At 42.9% G+C, this 16,130-nt stretch overlaps 2 protein-coding genes across 12 annotated transcripts in view; both read left to right on the top strand.

The window, feature by feature from the left end:
- The window catches only part of LOC141748530 (phosphatidylinositol-binding clathrin assembly protein-like), a 32,627-nt gene extending 27,837 nt beyond the window's left edge, over positions 1–4,790 (top strand). For 8 of the 9 annotated variants that reach the window (XM_074600765.1, XM_074600760.1, XM_074600763.1 and 5 more), the window contains one exon: positions 366–4,790. In XM_074600765.1, coding sequence (XP_074456866.1) covers positions 366–380 — 15 coding nt within the window. In that variant the 3' untranslated portion in view covers positions 381–4,790. The remainder of the gene's footprint in view (positions 1–365) is intronic. The other variant, XM_074600762.1, reaches the window with a different exon arrangement.
- A 613-nt stretch (positions 4,791–5,403) lies between these two features.
- VBP1 (VHL binding protein 1) lies at positions 5,404–15,833 on the top strand. Of its 3 annotated transcripts, none has more exons than XM_074600771.1 (6): positions 5,404–5,726; positions 10,024–10,148; positions 11,166–11,232; positions 11,689–11,787; positions 13,544–13,682; positions 14,632–15,833. In XM_074600771.1, the coding sequence occupies exons 1-6, from the start codon at positions 5,634–5,636 to the stop codon at positions 14,700–14,702; spliced, it is 594 nt and encodes a 197-aa protein (XP_074456872.1). In that variant the 5' UTR covers positions 5,404–5,633; the 3' UTR covers positions 14,703–15,833. The 3 variants fall into 3 exon arrangements, with proteins under 3 accessions (XP_074456872.1, XP_074456874.1, XP_074456873.1); XM_074600773.1 differs by lacking the exon at positions 14,632–15,833 and adding an exon at positions 13,776–14,619 and having other exon boundaries at positions 5,558–5,726; positions 13,544–13,678; XM_074600772.1 differs by lacking the exon at positions 5,404–5,726 and adding an exon at positions 6,027–9,768.
- The last annotated feature ends 297 nt before the right edge of the window (positions 15,834–16,130 follow it).

Genomic DNA, 16,130 nt, shown 5'->3' with positions numbered 1-16,130 from the left:
CTAGCTTCTTCCTGTGTCAATATTAAGAAAACGGGAGTGGTGAAGGTAGGTAGAATTTAGACTTCCCATGACATCAGCTGGATACTTGGTTTAGTCATACTGAGCAGAGCAGTGGTGAAAGCTTTCTCAAGGATCAGGTGGTGGGGAAGTGAAAAGGGCATGGACAAGAGATTCAGGTTGAATAAACTGTATTCCTCTTGTCCAAATATGTTGGTCTTAATGTTCCTTGGGGATTTTCAGAGTGCCAAAACTGTCTATAGCCTTAACTTGCAAGTAACAAGGCAGATGAATAAATTCAGAATTTTAAAACACTGAGAAACCACGTGTTATTTAAGTGATGTTAATATGTAATCTCTACTTCACAGATACAGTTTATGTAGAGCCACCAAAGCAGCAAGATGTGAGAACAACCAAATACTGGTAAAAAGAAAAAAGAAAAAACTGAATTTCAATCTTTCCATGACGTATTCCTGAACAGGGCAACTGTTTCTTCCCTGTATAATACAATATTATTTTGAATTGCAATGCTTTACAGATTCTTGTTTATAACAGTCACCGCAATGTGAAATCATGTTTGTTCACTGACTTATTTTTTTGAAACTGCTCAGCAGAAAAATATTTTATCGAGGTTGACTCAGAAGGTGCAAGCTGGATTATCATCTTCAAAGCTGAGAAGAGGGGCTACGCGGTTGCTCTACAACCTTACTCATCAGTGAATTACCTTAGAAGGTTAACTGAGGATGTCAAAGCTATTTATTTTCTCCATAAATTCTGTGGCTGTTGTAACCAAGACACAACACAAATGAAGTTGAGCAATAAATTTTTTATGTGCTCTAATAAATACTCTTGATAGAGCAGTGCTTGCATTATCATAAGGCCAATATCGTGTGAAATCAAGACAGCTTTTTCACATTAGAATAGCTTATAGTAATTTGCAAACTTTATAATGTGAGTTTGAAATGCTGTGAATCAACAAGATATTTACATATTACATATATATAGAGTAAAAATAATAAATTGCTCCATTGGTATATCAGTGTTACGTGGCTAGTTAAAAGAGCCAGGCTCTGATATGGGCTGAAAGTCTGTGATGGAGTAGGGGAATCAAGCATGTTACAGAACAGCACGTGCAGCCTCCGATGGGTGACAGTAGCTGCACTTCCATCGAGTATCTTCTCTGCAGATAGCATCTCTCTCAGCTCGAGGAAGAGTAGCTTTGGGAGCCAGTGAATGTGGGTATCCCCAGTAGCAGCAGATCGGAGCAATTTGAAAATGTTGTTGCTAACTGCGAAAGAGGCAAGAGATACAATTTCTTTTAAAAGCCCATTAGGTCAAAAGAAGCAAACCTTGCGGTAGTGCTGACACTCGACAACCCGCAACTATACTGAAATTACCCAGCTGTAGAGAATAGCTTGTGCTGCTTTTCTGAAATAAGAACCTAGTTGTAAACCATATAAAAGTAATTTTTAAATGTGTAAATATGTGCAAACTTTTAGATAATCCTTTCTTCAATGCTGCAGTAATCTTTTTCTTCTGTAGTAATTTCAAGGTAAAAATCCTATGTTAAGAAATCCGGACTCTTTGAGAGGAAAATCTTTTCATTCAACTAATTTATGAAGTATGCTAGTCATGATGGGTCAGATGTGTACAGACTTCTGGTGCATCTTTTGTATTTAACAATCTTCCTCCAAAACTGAAATTGGCTATGAAAATGCCTTATCTTGTATTTTTCAATGTCTGATTAAAAAGTGATAGCATTAAAAAAAAAAAAATAGTTAACAAGTAAATGGAATTGGCAGCAACCTTTCTTCCAGAAGTTTTGTGGCAGAATACAATGAAAAGCTCTCCTGTAAGATGACTTCTACTAATGATTAATATTAAAGCTGAGTTTTCAAAAAAGGCATAGTTACAATAAATAGACCTCCAGAGAGTAGCATGTCTGTTATCATTTGGGGAGTCTATAATTGCAGAACTGTCTCTGACTCTCACTATAAATCCAAACAGGCCTGAGACTCTTGTCAAGCTGTCCTGCAGAGAACTTCTAAAATACAGCACTTTCCTTCATAGTGGGAACAAGCCTTCTCTTTTTCTAAATGCTTAATTCTGTCCAAAGAGTGCAAAAGTAGTATTTCTTAACCCTATGGAAATATTTTTGTCAAGTGAAACAACTCAACTCAAAAGAAAAAAAACACACCTTGGCCCTTGGAATCTGTAACCACTGACTTCCTGGGAAGTTCCTTCCTTGCAGAAATTAAAAACTCAGAGTTTCTGAATGTGTATTGATTTTTTTTAAAAGAATTTGGACTGATATATAGCAATCTAATGTTCAAGTTTGAATTACAAAGGGCTTCAAGCTTTAATCCACCTTTATTGGGTTGAACAATTGTATAATTTTAAGCCAATGAGTTCTTCAGTGCCTATGGTTGCCCTCCACCTGACGAGGGAATAGATGCCACTTAGAATGGGTCATTGTGTTGAGGGGACTGTTTATTTAAGAAATAGCGATTTCCATTGGTTTATTCAGCATTGAAAAGTCTTGAGTTCAAATTAGACCAGTACATGGAGTAATAAATGTCTGGGCATTAATGACAGAGCTGAGTGCTACAATCAGGCAGTTTCTAGCACTGTCAGCTGTTGGGTCTCTTTCTCATACTGAGTTGTATAAGTAATAATCCATCATTTTAATAAAATATGCAAACAAACGCCTGACAAGCAGTATATATTTGTTATAACTTTATTGCAGAGTATTCTGAATCTCTGGAATGTACTTTGCTTAGAAATGGATTTAGTACTAGGTATAGTTTGCACTACTTCTGATTTCCTCTGGATTTTTTTAATGGTTCTTTGGTATGCTTGCTTGCAGCAAAGCTGTCTGATACCCGTTTATTAGTGTTAAAACAGAGAAACAGCCACAAAGTACATCCTAAAAACTTTATAAGCTACCTTTTTTTTTTTTAGTCTCATTCAGAATGTTTGATACATTAAAACATGGCTTTCAGGTTTATCCTTATGAAGAAAAGGTTGCTTTCTCTCTGCACAAAAGTGCACAGGACTCCTTTTTGCCAAGCTCTTCCCTGTGCACATATTGGAATGCATAAAATGGCAGAGTACTGTGTTTTAAATAGCATAGTTCATACGTTAGAAGTAAAAAAACAGGGACGTAGGATGCTGTTGAGGCTTTTGTGGCTCAGAATCTGTTCTCCAGAAAAACACTTTGAAGACAAAAGTTGTTTTGAGGGTAACTGTAATAGCCCACAGAGTTGGAGATAGTGGTGGTTGTGAGTAAAACACTGAAGAGAGATGTATATAAATGTGACTTTCCCTTTTGTTTCCTTCCAACTCGTTCAGTCCTGTTCTGAATACTTCAGAAAGCAGATAGCTGAGATGTCACTCCATGTTTGTCTGAACAAGGAAGAAGACTTGGAAGTATGGTGTGTGCTATGCATTATTGTCCTTTAGTGGGTCATTCGAGCCTGACTGGTGGGACTTCGTGCTGCTACAGGGAGGCTGTTTTTCATGGGATATACCCTAAGATAACTTCTGGGAGAATTTGGAAAGGTTGCTTGTGTTAGGCCTGTTGGACTTGAAAGTGTACCTCTTTTTAAATAACTGGGGTTTTCTAATGTTCTCTAGATATAGTCTGACTTTGCCTCCAAGAAGTTATTGATTTACTATTTTTTTTAATTTTGGACATGTACTAGAGAAACTTCAGTTCTGTGCACATAGTGGTGGAATACTTGTAGGTATAAATAACAAATGGATTTTTTTAACAAAACACACACAAAAAAAAAACCCCAACAACAAAAAAAAAACACCTGAGGAAAAAATTGAATACAGGGTCTATCCCCATGTGGGTTTTTTGATGTGTGGCAGGGAGGGTGGGGTTACAATTAGAATAGTGTGCACTGTGGATCGGTGCTTAATTTGTACATAAAAAGGAGAACTTTGTTTTGGGTAGTTTGTATTGTAAGGACAACATCTAAAGGCACTGTGTATCAGTCATTTATTTCCATTTAAAAGATTATATTTTTGAGCAATGGAAAATGTACATGTTATGATTTATACATTACTGATAGCTAGGAATATAGAAAACCTGTTGCTATTACTCTGAAGATGTATCTGACTTGTCATTGATATAACATCACCGTGTCACTACTTTCTGCAGAGTCTCATGATCATTTATTTAAAGAGATTGTAGTAACTGGTAGAGTTACAACAGGAATTGTAACATCAGATCTTTCAGTTATATCTCAAACATGTAATCCTTGTGATTAAGTTTAATCCTTTACCAAATATTTGGCTGGAATTTCATCTTGGAGCAATGACAAAATAGGTGCTGGAACAGATTTCTCTCACCCCAACCCACACTTTATTTATTTAATAGCTCTCGTTTTGTATGTTGTGTTTTTCCCCATAACAGGTTTGTGCCTTTTATTGGATATTTATTTAAAAGGAGCTACTATAATTTAGGTTGTTCAGGCTTTTTTTTTTTTAGATATATTCTTGTACAGCTGTTCCTTTACATGAGTTCCTTCATTTTATAAGAATACAGAATGTGTGGAAAATATACTAGCCACAAACTGGAAAAAAATTTTGAGGGTTTATGTTCTACGAATTAATAATTTTTTAAAAAGAAGCCTAAGCACAAGACTGGCTGTGTTGATATTTTAATTGTGGAACTTCACAATTTGTTAATACACAAACTGTTTGTTTTTTAAAAACTGCTCATATCCAATTATTTGATGAAACAAGTTTTGGAAAAAAATAATAATAAACTTTGGCAGATGCAAGGTGTGTGCGTATGTAATCATTCTTTACTGTTGCTCAGGCTTAAGGCTTCCTGCAGCACTGCCAGGAGCAGCTGGATAGTTCGTTACCCGTCTGTGCTCAGGTTTGCTGTGGTTTGATGCCTTAACGCGACAAGCTTTACTGCCATCCCGCCTTCCTTCGGGGGTGGCGACTGGTTTTTCCCTGTGCGGGGTCGCTGGGCCTGACGGCGGGGGAAGGCACAAGGCCGGTGTGTCACGGGGCGGCTGGCCGCCGCAGGGTCAGTGCCAGGGGCGTTTCCGCAGACCCGCATCTTGCCGTGGGAAAGGGGCAGCGTGAGAACCTGTAACTGCGGAGCGTTCGCGGCTTCCCCCGGCGCGGCTGGGCTTCCGTTTGGCTTCTCTGAAGTTCAGTCGCCAGCCGCCGTGCCCGCAGAGCGCGAAGGGCCTGGAAGAGACAAAACTGAAGGCAAATACCGTCAACAGCTGCTCTCCGCGGAGCCTGATCCCCTTCACCAGCCCCGCCGGGCCGGGCGGCGGCCGGGGGTGAGGCCCGCCCGCCCGCAGCCTCGTCCCGCCCCCCGGCCCCGCCCGGCCGCCGGCCACTCGCCCCTCCCGCGCTGTCGCACCAGCGAGCACGTGACGCAATGGCGTGGTAGAAGTTTAAACGTATCACGACAGCTCCCCCCGCCCGCCCTATGCCCCAGCCCACCAATGGACGACGCCGTCGGGCGGCCACCGCCCGCGCGTCATCGCGTCACTCAAAGCCCGACAGCCAATGCGTGGGGTCGCCCTCGGCGCTGACGCGATGACGTAAGTCTCCAGCGTCCTGACGAAGAGCCGCGCACGCACCCTCGTTTCCCCAAGATGGCGGCGGCCACCAGCAGCGAGACAGGGTGCGGCGAGGCGGCGGCGGGCGAGAAGCGCGGCCCGCTCGGCATCCCCGAGGCCGTCTTCGTGGTGAGCGGCGCCTCCGCCGGCCGGGCCGGGGCCGAGGGGTGGTTCCGGGGGGCGGGGCGGGGCCGCGCGCCGGCAGCCGGGCCCGTCCCCCGTGAGGCGGCGGCGGCGGCGGCGGGCGGTGCCTGAGGGGGCGCGGGCGGCGGGGCTGCCCCTCCCGGCCCCGCCGCTCCCCCGGGCTGCCTTGGGGCAGCTCCGCGGCGCCGCGCGTCTGCTCCCCCGACGCCGGCGGGGGTCTGTGCCCGGGGTGGGGCGGGGGGTGCCTCAGTCCTGGGGGTTCTTACGGGGCGAGTTGCTTTATTCGGATTCTCTCGGCGTTACTGCGCGTTGACTTTGCAGCAAACCCCCGTCCCCGCTTTAAGCGTCACGGCGTCCCGCTGGCCAGCCCTCCCGCCGGGCCGCCGCGCGGGACGAGCGCACCCTCCAGTCACCCGTCCCAAGCCCTGGTTCCTGCGCCGAGCGCGGCCTTCCGCGCCTCCTGCGTCTCGGGTGGCGCCGAACCCCGCTCCGAGAGGGTTTCGGTGCCCCGGGGCCTTCCCCCGCATCCTCCGCTCGCGTCTGGTGCTCGCTGTGCAGCAGAACCGCTCTGCGGGCGCGGCCGCCGTGCCCAGCTCGGGTTCCCAACTTCTCAAAACCCAACAAACGCGCGTGTTTCGGGAAACAGGCTGAACTTGTTCATCCGATTTACCAAGCATTTAATAATTCTGTTAACTGGTTGAAAAGAAGAATTCATCGACTTAGACGGTGATGTAACATCAAAATTATCAGTTGTAAGCCAGCTCTCGGTGTGCTGTCTTGGTTGTTACTTTATTTCGCTTGATCGATCAGTATTGATCAGACTGGCCATACCCGGCTGCCTTGGTGTCACCTTGAAACGCCAGATGTCTGCCCTGAATGCTTTGTTTATCGTGCTGCTTTATCACTGAGATTTTCTTGGACTTTGAAAATTTATATTTTCCTTGATATCTTTCCCAGAGCGATTTGGACTGCTCAGGTGTGACAGCTCTTAGAGAAGTAATTCGATTTGACTTGCATTTTGGTATTTCTAGGTGTAGTGCTTGTATTACCCCTGTGCCTGGCTAGAGCATAGGTCCTCACTAAACAGGTACGACACGCTTGCTCTCAGTGCATCCAGATCTTACCTTTTCTTTAAGGTTCTTTGACAATTATTGGTGTCTGGCAAATCTTACTGGGATGTAAAAACCATTGCTGCCCGCGGGTAGCTTCCTTCCACCCCTTTATGGGAGACTAATGTGGGTGCAAGTGAAGGGAAAGGGCCATGGCCTCAGCTGCCCTACGACATCTCAGCTGTCATGACAGAGGAGAACTTTTGGTCTGTGCTGACCCTACGGTGGAGGTGGCCACCCTGGCAGGGAACAGGAGACAACCAGCCTCAGCAAACACTTTGAGGGCGTCCGTCACATCCCTCATTCTCATGCTGGTAGCTGTCGAAGCAGTTTGTGTTTGGTTCCACGTTGTTCCCTTTTGATACTTGTGTCTGAAGTATCTCCTGTGCTGTACCCTGCGATCTGGGAGAGTTCTGGGGGTCGTGGCTTAGTTCTGGCTTCTGTTCTTCATAACCCCATCTCTGGATCTAAAACCCATTGAAGTTTCTTAATTCTCCATTTTGAGAGGTGCTCTAGTCAAATACAGATGTCTCTGCAGAAGAGGGCCTCGGTGATGATCTTGGAGTATTTGGATGTAGATGTTAAGATAGACTTTTTAAATTCAAAATAAGCACATGATAAGAAGTTTTTAATGGTATTCTGCTCCACAAAGTGAAAATACTGGTGTCTGGAGGCTGTTTTTTATTACAGCTTTTCTCTTCAGATAACAGGTTTCTCTTTTAAAACTCTCATGACGATAAAGACCTCCTGATCACTTGTTTGATGTTCCCCCCTCCCCGTGCTACATGGGCCATCTTTCTGTGAATCTTGTCTTCAGAGATGATTTCTGTAAGTGTCCTGGTTCAGTAAAGGCTCTTCAAACAACTGATGGTGGATACCTTTCCTTAGGCATTGATCTGTGGATCCTTGTGCCTCTCCAGAATTTCAGGTGACATTAAGCACTAACTCAGCGTTTCATTGGAGCTTAAAAAAACACTCCAAATAGTAGAACTTTCAACTCTTTTCTTTTGAGCTGTTGTCTAGATGTTTCCAAAGAAAACGCCTGCCTTATTCTGCCTTTCTCAGCATGCCTGTGAGTGGGAAGACAAGGGATGCAAATCTGAAAACGTGTCTCTTTTGTTATCTTCTTTGTATATGCCCATAGGTGATGATAGCTCTCTGCAGAAGCAGAGCCAGTGCCTGCAGCGCTTTATTTGGGTCATCACTCAAAAGATAAACATAAGGCTGTGTGGGAACGTGCTGTGCTGCTCTGTTTCAGGGCTTCTACGGAGCATTCGTGTGGCTTGGCTTGAAGTTTGCAAAGACTGTGTTACCTTGCAGTGTACAACAGTGGCATTTTGCCATTTGCCACTTGCCAGTGAATTTTCTTCCTAAAAAGATAGAGAGGAGTTTTGGCAGGTCCTTGCAGAAGCTGTAAGGTAATTCTGCAGTTGAGATGCTGCGTGACACGCCGTGAAGCAGGGATCCTGATAGCGTTGACACCCAGCTCAGCTGCAAAGCTGTTCTGTTCAGGCTCAAAGAAGTGACCGTGTCTCAGCCTTCCAGTTGGGTAGGACGGACCAAAAGCCCAACCAGCAGGACTTGGAAGTTGCAGTTGGAAATCCTGGGTGGTAAATCTGAGCCCGCCTTGGACTGGGGCGTTACGTAGTGGGAGGAGATCACCAGTACACAGGGTGTCTGGATTCATTTCTCATCATCTTCGTTTCAGGAGGACTTGGGTTCTGTCTTGTCTGTCTGTACAAACAGACATGAGCTGAGGCAGAGGTGGGGTGCCAGGCTGTGTGTGGGGAGAGTTGTTGCCCACTTGCTTTTTTCTTTCTGTCTTGGGTGATTTTCCTGAGCAGAATGGCTTCCACAAGAGGGAGTTTCATTTCAGAACATCCTCAGGCCTCACTTCTACAACACTTGCCTGAATCTAGTCCTTGGGGTTTTTTTTGGTTAAAGCTTCTCTACAGGCTTCATGAGGAGGCAGGAAGGCTTCTCCTTCTGTTGTCCGTGAGGTAGCTTAAGGTGTTCCTCGGGCAGTTAGTCTGAAATGCGGTCTCTTGAGTTCTGTTGCACCACCTAGATCGTGCTGCCTGCTGCGGTCTGTTGTGGAGTTCATATTTCTACTGCAGTACTGTTTCCTTAATGATAAGGAAGGCGTGTGACATCTTACCGGCTTTGGTAATTTCATAGTAAGTTTCTTTACCCAAGAGAGCTTAGGAGTCATAATGAGGGGAACCACCTCTGTGTCTGCTATTACTTATATAATGTTTGATGTGAAACTACTGGAATGGAAACACCTCGTTAAAAAGGAGAAGCTGAAGAGGCCTGTGGTAGACTTCCATCAGAGTTTACAGAGCTATGGAGACAACTAAGGACAGAATTACCCCAGTGGATGCGCGTGATCATGTTGAATTACACATAGGTAAATTTGTCAAGGTCAGAAAGGAGTGGTTCATCTCCGGCCTGATGCAGGAGGCTGAGAACATTGCCTGCAGGCAGATGAACTGCTTCATGGGAGTCTGAAGGAGGCGCTTGCAGAGGTCAGCATCCTTGCCTGCTCGGGCCTGTCTTTGGCTACTTTTCCAGTTGATGGTAGGACTGGCTGGAATTGTTCTCCAGAGGTTTCCGTGACTTTCTGCTGAGGATAGAAGGAGCTTTTGGAGACAAGCTGTTTACTACCGTAAAGCCTGCCCGAGCAGATACCACAGTCTTCCCCACTTTGCCTCTTTCTCTGCCACAACGTGCTTGATCGGGCCGTGATTCTTTTCCTTCATCAGTCTTATCCTAAATAGTCCATAATCTGATTAGCCACAGAGAAGCATTATCCCCGCTTTACAGATAGGAAACCAAAGTTTAGCTGTGGTCTGAGGATGTCCATCCCCGTTAGGTGTCATTTGACATCGTCTGGGACTAATAGCACCATTAACAAGGTACTGGCAAATATGGGTATGAAATAACCCTTGCACCCATTCTGTAGTTCCCTGATGAAAAGAATAGGGGAGGGGGAAGTGAAAAGGTGACTAAGAAAGGAAACAAAATGATGTTGTACTTCGCTCCAGAAAAATAGAAGTTTGTTTACATATAAAAACCCCTTCAGGCTTAGCTGCAGTAGGATGATAGCATGACTGTATCTAGCATTTCTGTAAAACTCTTCTAACGCTGAGGGTTTCTTTCTCCCCTTAAAGGAAGATGTAGATTCTTTTATGAAACAGCCTGGAAATGAGACAGCAGATGTAGTTCTTAAGAAGTTGGATGAGCAGTATCAGAAGTATAAATTTTTGGAACTTAATCTTGCTCAAAAGAAAAGGAGGTAAGTCATAATTTTTGCAGAATTGTGAAATGTTTAGCACAGTTCTATTTTTTTTTTTTTAAAAATAAGTCTAATTTTTTTAAATATCCCAAGAAGTAAAAAGTTGATGTTAGGAGAGCTAATATTTGCAGTACTTTCAGGAGAGCCCAGCTTTTTTTTTTCCCTCTTCTGAGAATTAAGTGCAAAAGAATTTACAGTGTTGCTGAATTGGTCCTTAACCTTTAAGGTGAAAAAGTACCGCTATAGTCTCTTAATTTTGTGTAGCCTAGTGTAAATATGAATACGTTTTTGTCAAATGACTACTGTACCGAGCCTGTAACTTTTGGTTTACTAATCCCATCTCTCTTCAGTAGCTTCAGTCTTGATCTGAAGCTAGACAAGAAGCAAATTTTTAAAAGCTAAAATCAAAGCTTCAAGTAATGTTTTATTTAGATTAAACTTCTTTCATGGAAAAAGTACCCCTCGTAATTTCCACCTGGAGGCTGCTTTGGCAGTCACTGCTGGCTGCAGGGGGGAACCAGCGCCTGCGAGGAGGGGGATGCCCTGAACTCTGGAGAGAGCTTTCATTTTAACAGTGCCGACTCTTGTAGCTCTAAACTGTTTGTTACAATAAGTTTGTGGACCTCAGAAGAAACGCACTTGTTTTGTTTTACCTATGGTGTCTTTTATCTGTGTTTCTGCTGAGGTTTCCCTCTCCTCCGGGGAGATCAGAAATATGCAAAAATATACAATTTTGGCAAACAGATATCTGCTAATAAGTGTGTGTTCCAGCGTGAAAGCTGTGTGTATTGCTCTGCTTCAGAAAACCAGTGAGCCTCAGTACGCAGAGGCAGGTGAAGCTGCAGCTGAGATGCCTTTACATGCCGTACCTTTCAAACCTGCGTTTGTAAGCCTGGAAAGCTGTTACGAGTTTCGAGTTTTGGAATGGAGGTTGGATTGTATACTAAAACTGATCACTTGTTTAGGAAACTTTGTGTCTCTGTAAAATAATAAATTATGACTGTTGTTAATTCACAGGCTAAAAAGTCAGATTCCTGAAATTAAACAGACATTAGAAATTTTAAAACACATGCAGAAGAAAAAGGTAAACTATTTTGAATATCTAACGAGTATGAGAAAAGCTAACTACCTTTCCACCCTAACAGAACACATTGCAAGAAATGTTTTGGAGAGCACACTTAATATGCCTTTATAAATAACAGAATTGTTTTTAAAGGTATGTAGTACTTTTTGAAAGCTAGTTCAAAAAAAGTTAATGTTTGTAATGCAAACTTCACTTTTAATAGTGTATTAGAGTGCAGCTAAGCTTTGAATTCATCTCTATTCTTTATAAAGGTTTCTATGTTGTTTATCTTCTTAAAATGCTTTATTCTTGGAGCTCTAACTTTAATGTTGAAGTAAAATTACATAGAGTTCCACCAAAGTTAATACTGTATTTATGGCAAAAAGCAGAAAAGTGTGCTCTTTACTGTAAGTTTTGTGTCTTTGACATAAGTTTCCAGTGAAAATAGCAATTTTAAGTTTTATCATTTGTCTTAAGGATTCCACAAATCCAATGGAAACCAGATTTTTATTGGCAGATAATCTCTACTGCAAAGCCTCAGTTCCTCCTACAGATAAAGTTTGTTTGTGGTTGGGGGTAAGTAAAATGGAACTTTCTCTGAAACTGTTTAAATAACTTATAAAAGGCTTGTAAAAGACAGTGTTTGCTGCTGTCTCATCTGTACTTCTAGTGGCTACGGGCGGAATTGTGTTGATGAGAGCACAGTGGAGCTGTGTCCTCTCAGCAGGGCAAACCTAACCAGACAATGTCAATGCGTTAGCGAAGGTTTTATGTTCGATTTTAGTCGGTGCCTGAACAGTGAGACTTCAGAGAATTGTGATTTTGCTGGATCGTTCTTTCCAAAAAGCATATCCATGAATGTTTTTCGTATCACTTCTGTCACTTTGTGGTTCAAAGTACCACCCAGCATTACCTGGGATGGGAATGTGCCCAGCAAAATAACTTAATTTGGCAAGTAGCTTCCCATCTTCTCTACATTATTTGGATTTAGCATCTTGCTTTCCCTTTTCGTGCACGTTTTTAGGGAAAGATGGAATTTCTGTTACTCACAGGTACTTGCCAGCATTTAGAGTGGAATTTGTGCCAAAGACTGGTGGGATCAGAGCTCAAAACACAGAATTCCAAGTACTTAAGTGATATCAGATTGGGATATTTTGTATTCAGAGGCTTCCTTATATGTGGAGATAACCTGCTAATGTTTATTTTGAGACTTCTAAATCCCAGATGTTCCCGAATCCCTGTGTTAGCTGCCAAACAAAACCACTTGGTTGGGACAGAAACGTTGCTGACATGTGCAGCATCCAAAGTGATTGGGCAGTTACTCCCAACCTCTCCCACTTCTTTTCTATCGTAAAAAGAGATTTGTCTGATACCTGTTGCTTTCAGGAGACTGTTTTAAGACTTCAGAAACATTGCCTTGCAGGGAGCATCCCAGGTTTATTTGGTAACAGAATATCAGAGAAAGATCATCCTATTGATGGTTCATACAGAAAAGCGATAATAAAATGCCACAAGCAGTTTCTTATGTTTAGGTGTTCTTGGCCTTCTGCCTTGATCCTCCTTGTTGCTTACAGTCCGCATGTTGGCCTGTGCGTATTATTGGGGAAACTATGTCTTCCAGTTATTTTACAAGAAGAATGGCTTATTTCACTCTTGCAGCTCTGTGTGGCGCTCCCTGGGATCCTGTCCAGTTAGTGGCTCTGCTCAGTGCAGTTCTTGAATGGGACAAAGCTTCATTGGTACATCTTCACTCGATACTGCTCTTAAATCTCTTCATGTGGTAGCTTCTTAGTGAAATCAAGATTTGGAGATTAAAAACCACCACGGTATAGGATAGGACTTTTTATACATGTTGTATCTTTAAATACCTGTAACACTTCTCATTAATGGCCAGTGCTTTAGGCTGTTTGTCAGTGTTCCACACAGAGATCCTAAGGGTAATCTTGACTGCAGCAAAAATTGTCTGTAGGGTTGTGCGACACTTGAAAGGTGCTGCTGAGAAATGTGAAGTGTCTCGCTTTTCACATATGGTGAAGATGGGACACTGATACCTGAAAGGATGAATGCAATCCACAGGGAGAGAAATCCCTTGTTGCTTAGCTGTAGGAAGAGGACATTTTAAGTCACTAGAGGGATTTATTACTCAGTTACTGAAGCGCTGGAGGCCATGAGTGGCTTCAGGCATTGCTCGTCCTGAACCTTGTTGTCTTGGCCTGTCAGGACAGCCTTTCGTTAATGCAAGAAGTTATAAACAACAGCCTGAAATAAGTCTGCTATGGCTTATTCCTTACAATGCAAGAGTAAAAGCTTTTATCAATCTTTCTTTTTTTAGGCCAATGTGATGCTTGAATATGATATTGATGAAGCTCAGGCGCTGTTAGAGAAGAATTTGTCAACAGCCACAAGAAATCTTGACCTTCTAGAGGAAGACCTGGATTTTCTTAGAGATCAGTTCACCACTACAGAAGTCAGTATCCTTTTTTTTTATTATTTGCAGGGGAAGAGGTGTTACGTGCAAGCTAACATGGGTAAAAAACTAATTTCCTGACGTGGTTTTATCTTAGGCTGGCTGCCCTTAAAATTCTGTAGCGCTCCAGGAACTTAGCCGTGTCTAGCAGTGAAAGGGGATACTGTGCTTCCGGCGCTGAGCCCAGGGCTGGTGTGTTAGATGGAGGAAAGCTTGTGTTTGTCACTGGGTCCCCGTGAAACCTACTGGGGTGGCTGCAAACCCTGACTGGGAGCGAGGTGGAAGCATGGGTGGGTGCTGGGGATCGATGGCCAGGTGGCCATTTCAAAGCAAAGCGACTCTTCCTTCCTCTCTAGAGCGTATGAACGTTGTTCTTTGGGCTATTGCTAATGATACCCAATTCCGCTGCCATCCCAACATTCGCCAAGCAACACAAGCCCTGGTGCAGCAAGCTTGCTGCTAGCTTAGGCATTGCTTAACTTTATTTTTTATACTTTCTGCTTTAAAACTGTTTTAATGGTGAGGTTAGCCATCAACTGAAGCATTAAATGTAGTAAATGAAGGCACGACAGTGACTGGTTTTTTCAAGTTGATACTTCAGCTTAGTGCTGCAAGAAGTTACGGATGCCTGAAATGTGCAAATAGAGATGATGTGGGCACGCTGGCTGAAATAAGAAAAGCGTAGCTGTAAGTAAAACTTAAAAGTGTGTTTCTCTTTAATATCTTTTTGGAGGTTTTTAAGTAAATGGTATAAATGCTGCAGTTAATAACAGTTACTAGTATTCCTGTGCATTAAGGTTGTGCACCGTCAACTCTGTCATTAAATGGTTTCTATATTGACTGTTACAAGTAAGTGAAGTGTATAACCTGCTTTTCTCCTTTCTTTCTTTCTTTTTGTTTTTTTTTTTTCTTTTCTGAATGCATGAACTGTTTCCTTAATTCCACGCTCCCAGATATGGCTAGAGTTTATAATTGGGATGTAAAGAGAAGAAACAAGCAAGACCCTTCCAAAAACAAAGCATAGTTTTGCCAATTTTAAATGTGGTTTCAATTTCCAAATATTTTTTATTTAAACACCCCCAAGTTCATTCTCAAGGGACTGAGTTACTTTAAGCATTTCAGTAAATGGTAAAATATATGAAACCTAATGGTGAGCACCATTTTATTTATTTGTAAACTCAAAAATTTGGTTTCATGCATGCTTCATGAAATATTTGAAAAGGCACCACACAGTCCAGCAGATGACGTAGTATTTTGATCAGACCAGTCTGTCATAAATAAATTTCTACCTGAAAACTTGTCTGAAAAGTTGAGGGGCACGTATGAAATGGAGTCTGACGTTTTAGCAGGTTGAGGCAATGCAGGGGTTTACTTTTTAATCTCTGTGTACAGCTGATGAACTTAAAAGTCGACTTGCAAGGGAAGACATGCAGCTGTAATGTTCTAGGAGACAGAGAAAATACAGTGAAGTCTTGGATTTTGTTTCAGTCAGTTAATTGGCAGCATCAATCCGAAGCATTCCTGGATATCCACTTTGGATAAACTCGTTTTTAATAGCTACTGGTTAGTTAACTGCCTGTTACTGAACTCTCAGCACTTTACATACAGCAGTTTGTGACTTGTCTTCAAAGAGCGGTAAATGGTGTGAACAGCACAAGCGATGTCGAGACGGCGGGTGATGTCTCCCCGTTCCTTTTCATACACGTGCACACGCTGCTTGTTTTTGCAAATGCCTGGAAAAATGACACCAAAATGCTGATAGCCTGTAAACAAGAAACCCCCTATTTACCATCCCTTAGACAAGATGTCCAGTTCAAATGTCTTAACACTCTCAGCCTCCCAGGTGGTGAAACCTGTATGAGATAAGGTTTACTGAAGCGTGACTTCTGGTGTTAGCAGTCGGAATATTTTTTTGGTTCTTATGAAGCCTTGCGAGATTGTTGCCTTTTACCTCTGCAGTTTCTTTCTACAATGAAATGCTCAGTGGTGATGTCAGTGGCTAATATTCACATTCTGTGATGAGAATACAGGTTTCGCTGCAAATTAAATGCAAATGTTAACTGTTTGGTCTTCATGTAAGAAACAATATACCTGTAAATTTTTTGTACTTTTATTTCATGATATTAAAATAGTAAAACTAAACAGTTGTGGCAAACACCTGTTTTTGTGCATCTTTCTTTGCGTGAGAAAGTCAGGAATCTGATGTGTGGTCTTTTAAAATGTTTCCTTCCCTTAATTGGGGCAGGGGGGGTGAAAAAATACAGTTGAAGCAGCAGACATGAAAATACCAGAATTCTGGCTTGAGTGACGGCAGGGCGTGAGTCAGCGCATCTGAATTTGTCAATACAAGCAACTGATGGGACAGCGCTGGGGCTGTGAAAGAGTACGAGCTGCAGGGCTGAGCATAAAATGGGTAAATCCTCACCACAAGGAAGTACCTGGGCTTGGCTCA

This window comes from Larus michahellis, chromosome 9 (genome assembly GCF_964199755.1).
Source record: "Larus michahellis chromosome 9, bLarMic1.1, whole genome shotgun sequence".
Lineage (NCBI taxonomy): Eukaryota > Metazoa > Chordata > Aves > Charadriiformes > Laridae > Larus > Larus michahellis.
Note: the sequence above shows the minus strand (reverse complement) of the source record. Positions and strands in the feature narration are given on the sequence as shown.

Bases quoted from the DNA above. Each gene is read 5' to 3' on its own strand.
- VBP1 (XM_074600771.1), top strand. From the start codon at position 5,634: ATGGCGGCGGCCACCAGCAGCGAGACAGGGTGCGGCGAGGCGGCGGCG. The intron at 5,727-10,023 runs GTGAGCGGCGCC...CTCCCCTTAAAG, and splicing joins TCCCCGAGGCCGTCTTCGTG to GAAGATGTAGATTCTTTTAT. The intron at 11,233-11,688 runs GTAAACTATTTT...ATTTGTCTTAAG, and splicing joins AACACATGCAGAAGAAAAAG to GATTCCACAAATCCAATGGA.